This window comes from Pseudomyrmex gracilis, unplaced genomic scaffold (genome assembly GCF_002006095.1).
Source record: "Pseudomyrmex gracilis isolate BER0280 unplaced genomic scaffold, ASM200609v1 scaffold_37, whole genome shotgun sequence".
NCBI classification, from domain to species: domain Eukaryota; kingdom Metazoa; phylum Arthropoda; class Insecta; order Hymenoptera; family Formicidae; genus Pseudomyrmex; species Pseudomyrmex gracilis.
The window spans coordinates 1,033,323-1,039,322 of record NW_018020621.1 but is presented as its reverse complement, the minus strand read 5'-3'; the positions used below and the strand labels follow the sequence as shown (position 1 = coordinate 1,039,322).

Sequence of the window (6,000 nt, the reverse complement as noted above, 5' to 3'; positions counted from 1 at the left end):
TTCACTTATGTACGAAATCGCGTACGAACTTGTTATAATAAAAAAAAAAAATTTTGAGAATCGCGCACAACCCGATAACACGTCCGTTACTCTCGAGAGACCGACGAGATCTGAGACTACGCGCTGCGCTGTAGAGTAGCGCAGTAGAGCTTCCCACCACGCGCTTCTGCGCTTTTGAATTTTCTTTCGCGTCGCGGGCCCACAGTTGCATAGTAGGCGTTGAGTTGGCTTCTCGAGCGTCAAAACAACAAAAAAAATCTCACTGTTGGAAAACACATTTACAAGTATTCATATTTTTCACATTACATATTAAAATGTAAGAAATTTATTACTTTTCGTTCTTTCTCTTTCCAGATAATCGCAAATAATTATATTCCACGCTAACAAATATTTCTTGTTTGGTCAGTTGCGAGAATAAAACATGAGAACTCGGAGAGAATCACGGTAAAGTTATAAATTTATCTCGCAATGTACATTCGAATAATTTCTTACATTTTAATACGCAATGTGAAAAATATGAGTAATTGTAGACGTTTCTACAACGATGAGGTTTTTTTTGTTGTTTTCATACTTGAGAGAGAAACCGCTTGTTTTCCTACTACGCGATTGCTTTTACTACTAGCAAAGAAAATTCAGAATAAAGTAATAAATTTCTTACATTTTAACACACAATGTGAAAAATATAAGTAGTAGAGTGTATTGATATATTATATTCAACAGCCGAAATGTTTTTCTCAACGGCGAGTTTGCATTGTTGTTTGGATGCTCGAAAAATCGTTTTTCTTAAAAACGTTTTTATTAGAAATGTATTTTCTATAACTTATATTCGGTCGCGAAGAGAGAAAAATGTTTTCCGTTATTCTCGGATCTTTTAACTAAAATTAGAATAAAGTTAAAATATAATAGAAAATTACAGTCTATATTACACTACAAAAGTTTATCACGGAAAAAGAAAATAATTCGAACAAAAGTACTTATATACACCACCATTTACATGTATTAGAGATATAAATGACAGAAATTTTATAACATTGCAAAAGTGGTAGATAGTATAAATTGCTTTTATTAATGTTAAATAATCATTATTGTATGTTTCGATCATTATACGTTTCTACACGTGTAAGGTTAGCGCGGTGAATATCGCGAACTATCGCGCGCGCGTTCGATTCGATACTTCGAGAATCGCAATATCGCGCTTCGATACATTCGTTCCGGCTCCGGCAGACGTAGTGGACGCGCGACGCGGAGCGGTAGTTCTCGTTGAAATTAGATTATTTTTCGCAATTGTTGTCGTCTCGCACGTAGATATCAGTAATGTGCGTGTGCCACAAAGTGTCGGGCGTTCGAAATAATACGTAATTGGTGTCACACACGCGTCGAAAACGATACAGATAACGTGTTTGACGGTGAAGTTGTTTCGCGGCGTTCGCGTTTTCGCGACACACAAAATGGCCAGCGCGCAACACGAAGCGCAAGTACGTTCGAATTGTTTCGTTTATTTCTCGCGTTTATTATCATCTCGCGCGCGAATATCAGTAGTTCGGTATGTCGCAAAGTGACGGATGTACGCATTGATACATAATTCGTATCGCGAATGATAATCGGCGAGCATTACGATTAGGCAATCTCCGGACTATTTTGAAAGCAATCTGAAGGTCAGTGTCGTATTTGCAAGTTCAAAACACATTTTNTTTGAAAACTGCAACTATGTTTAACTTATTTAAAAGTTTAATTATCTCTCTCTCTCTCATAGTTAATTTTATTAATTTTCTTTTGCTTTTTTAGTGTTCAGGACGCAGTGTTTACGCTGAGGAGAGGTGCTTGTCTTGCGGACCAGAGAAGCTTATTCAGGCAATAGGATGCTGGCACAAAGGTATGATGGTTTTACGTCATTTTTATTTATAACTGTTAAATACATTTTTTTGTATGAAATTTTGGAATTCTTACTTATCTATTAAAGCCATAAGTACTTTGATATTTACATAAACGTTAAAAACTTATCTTACATCTGACAATAAAAAGAAAATTTTCTTTTTGTTACAGAGTTACGTATGCAGAAGGTGACCAGTGCTCGGTGAGTAAACTTTAGGGTTGTGGTGATGGTAATTTGAAATCAGTGCGAAACGCGTGTTCACGAGGTTTGAAACATCGGGCACGTAATTTGAATATATTCTGTAGTGATATATATGCAATTATGTTATAAATTTACTTCAAAATAAAAATCATGAGTCTTTTAACAATAAGATATAGTAACAATTATGCTGGAATTTGTATAAACAGTCAGATGAAAGAAACGAGAAATTAACATTGTTTTTAAAACTTCTTAGACATATATTCTTAGACATATAGAAATTAACAGTTTTTAAAAATTCTTAGACATATATATCACTATGATATGATTTGGCATCATAAAATATAGATTATTTGATATTTTTGTAAAATGTGGTGTTGATAAAATGATATTTTTGTAAATTGTTTGCTCGATGTTTCAATCTCCATCAAAGAGAAATTTTTATCCGCTCTGTCTGCATTGATGCCTAAAGTGCGTCACAAAACACGAAGCCTTTGATAGATTAAAATCACGATTAGTCCGCGTAAAATATTAGATTTACTCTAATTATTTGACCATTTTATTTTTATTTCCGCAATATACTTTAATTTCTACGGATTGGAATTCATTATATTCGAATATCGCGAAAGATTAATAATATTTGTATTTTCTAAAGTCGAGAGAAAAAGAAAGAAAAATAACATTAAAGATATTCTATTTCTTATTTGTTAGAATCTAATTAGTATCTGTACGAGATTTTTGTCGACTACTCAAATGTAAAAAGAATATACGTATTCGCGATAGTTAAATTGGTGTTTTCGATTTAAATTCGCGATTTTGAAGATATACGCGTATTGTATAGAAACACGTAGAACGTTTTACGATTAGCAAAAGTATCATGCTTCGCTCTCTCTCTTGAAAAAGCAAAATAATTCTCGCAAAACTGCGGGAAATCTTCGCAATAATATACTGCGGAGCCAACACGAGATTTGCGTAACAGCACTACGCAAATAATGGATCATACGTCGAAATAAACCGAAAAACTCGTTCCGATATAAAAATATCTGTTATTCGAATTTGTTCAAGTGTTAATCGAGTTTCGCCAAGTCGTATCGATTTAGAGAAATACGCGCGATAATTTCATTTATTTGAAAATTTCTTTAGTTGAAATATTCATTTTTCATTTTCATTTATTTGAGTTGTGAAAAATTCGGTAGTGGTTAAAGTATGGACTTTAGAAAAGTATAGACTTTGAACTGTGTTAAGACGTAAATTCCGCGTGTGTGTTGAGTGCATTTCGCGTCTTCCGCGTCGCGGGTGATAAAAAGTGCTATGGACAACGTGGAACCGCACGCAAAGTCCGGTGGACCATTTCCATAGAGGATCGAGAATAGGAGAGAGAAGGATGGAAAGGGTTGGAGAAGAAGATACATCGATGGACGACGAAGGGACCGCACAAATATGAGTTACTATATCAATTTTCATCACTTGTTCCTTTCAGCTAAAAGTTTTTTTAACTTTTTTATATATTATATACGTAGTGGTATAATTTTACACTTTTCCAGAGTTAAATTATATTTGTAATAGACTTCAATTCAGGTGTTAAAAAGATTTTTTTATTATTTTTATTAATACTAAATCTATATAAAGATTAGACTTTAGATATGCAATTTTCATACAAAGATATACAGGTATTTATATTCAATAAAGCTGAAAGGAACAATTTGTTTCACATTGCATGCATAGTGTTCGCTTATATTGGTCGCACTGATTTCCAATAGCGTAAATAAAGACAATCATACATTTTAGAATGATTTTCTTTATTCGCTATCTCTTTATATGAATTTGGTGCTGGTATATACATACAAATTAATGTTTTTATACATGTTGTTTTTATTGATGACATTTTTGCTCATTTATTATTTTGTGATGCAAATATCTATATATGTTGCTATTTAAAATTTTACATTAATGACATTCTTGCTTATTTATTATTTTGTGCTGTGAATATCTATACATGTTGCTAATTACAATTTTACATTATCCATCCTTTTTGGACTTGGTTTTAACTCTTAGATTTCTTTATAGAATTCTTTTTCGTGAATTCTTCTTTAACTTTTCTTATATATTTTCTCAACATATTTATGATGTAAAATCTATTTTATAAAATAAATCCTTTTGGGGGCGTAAAATAATATTAACTAATATAAACATAAAATGATAAACTTATATTTGGGTAAATATATAAAAAATATTAAATTGCGGAAAGTATTTATTCATCAAATCAGGCAATTAACTAAAGAGTGATTGGTCCATTCTACGAAAGACTTGCGACTTGCGTTTGTGGTTGCTTCTAATGTAGGATAGGCATAATATGATTGGCTAAATCTCATGACTGTGACGATACGTGCAATGGTCTTTTATGTATTCCGACGTTCATTGTAAACTGGATTTAAATACAAGAAGCGCCGCTTAGACTGTACGAGGAACTACAATTGTAACCTTGGGTGCGTTCAGACAACTCAACAGTTGCACAACGGTTGAGAGATAATCACTTCTGATTGGATCATACTTTTGGAACCGAATTAGATTTCGAAGAATAGTCCTATCATAAGTGATGATCTCTCAACCGTTGAGTTGTCTGAACGCACCCCTTGTTTTCTATTTTTCCGTTCCTTCTTTTTCCGGTGGAGTTTTGATACATACTGTAGAACACGATGCAGAAGGTAGATTTAATATTTTATAAGACCTATCGAAAAAGAAATACTGATTGCGCGTGATTCTATAATATATAATTTTTTTCTAGAAACAAAAAGAACCGATTCATTCCGTGCAGGTTTTCGGACGCAAGGTGAATTACACCAACGAGAATGATTGAGGTTATATCACCGCGTGTTTCTCACGCTTACAATAAGTGTAATGCAAATTTTCATGCGTTTTAGAAAAGTGCGACCGCAGTTGCTTACTGCAAACGCGGCCGTGGAAATCTTCGTGTCAATGGCCGACCATTGGAGCTGGTAGAACCTCGTGTTCTTCAGTATAAATTGCAGGAACCTATCTTGCTGTTAGGCAAAGTAAGGAAAAAAACAAAATCATGCAAATGTAGAAATTGTTTAACTTAATGATAGAGAGAAATCAACACTAAAATCTCAGGTTTTGAACTTGTTGCTTTTCCTTATGGTTTCATCTTCTATCAGTCTATGATGTCTAGTTATTCCGAATATGACAGTTAGTGATTAAAACTGGAATCTCTGAGTTTGCAGAATTAATTGAAGTATAAGATTCGGTAAACAGGAGAGGGTTTTATTTATTTGTTTTGTAGGAAAAGTTCTCTGGAGTTGATATCAGAGTAAGAGTAAGTGGCGGTGGTCATGTCGCACAAATCTATGCTATTCGACAGGCTATCTCTAAAGCTCTTGTTGCATATTATCAGAAGTGTAAGTACAAGTGTAAAATCAGTGTATTGACTATTTTGCTATTGAAAACTAAGTATAACTTATGTTTTAGATGTTGATGAAGCCTCTAAAAAAGAGGTAAAAGACATTCTTATCCAATATGACCGCACACTTCTGGTTGCCGATCCCAGAAGATGTGAGCCAAAGAAATTTGGTGGTCCAGGTGCCAGAGCACGATACCAGAAATCTTATCGTTAAATGTACATTTTACATTGCATTTTATTCATAAAATAAAAAAATTCAATATCTTGTATGTTTTGAGAGCTTTTTGATTTGTTAAATTTCGAATTTTTGAAAAAATTTGAAATTTATGTGTTTATCTTCTCTCAAATGTCTCCTGTCCAACAACTTATTCCAACTTGAATATACTCTACTTTGTAAAGAACAAAATTGCCTTGTCAAAATCAAAGCAAAAGATTTATTAAATGAATTTATATGATTTTTTTTTATAAGAAATATGTTTTATATATATAATTTTTTTTCTGTATATTTTTA

The 6,000-nt window shown here is 32.9% G+C and overlaps 1 protein-coding gene across 1 annotated transcript; it reads left to right on the top strand.

The window, feature by feature from the left end:
* Positions 1-4,709: 4,709 nt before the first annotated feature.
* LOC109852835 (40S ribosomal protein S16) lies at positions 4,710-5,758 on the top strand. Its single transcript, XM_020424363.1, has 5 exons — positions 4,710-4,776; positions 4,857-4,901; positions 4,993-5,124; positions 5,373-5,487; positions 5,558-5,758. Exons 1-5 carry the CDS (start codon positions 4,768-4,770, stop codon positions 5,701-5,703), a joined length of 447 nt encoding a protein of 148 aa, XP_020279952.1. The 5' UTR covers positions 4,710-4,767; the 3' UTR covers positions 5,704-5,758.
* Positions 5,759-6,000: the final 242 nt, after the last annotated feature.

Excerpts from the sequence above, each read along its gene's own strand:
- LOC109852835 (XM_020424363.1), top strand. Across the intron at positions 5,125-5,372 it reads CTATCTTGCTGTTAGGCAAA|GAAAAGTTCTCTGGAGTTGA; the intron begins GTAAGGAAAAAA and ends TTTGTTTTGTAG. Across the intron at positions 5,488-5,557 it reads TGTTGCATATTATCAGAAGT|ATGTTGATGAAGCCTCTAAA; the intron begins GTAAGTACAAGT and ends CTTATGTTTTAG.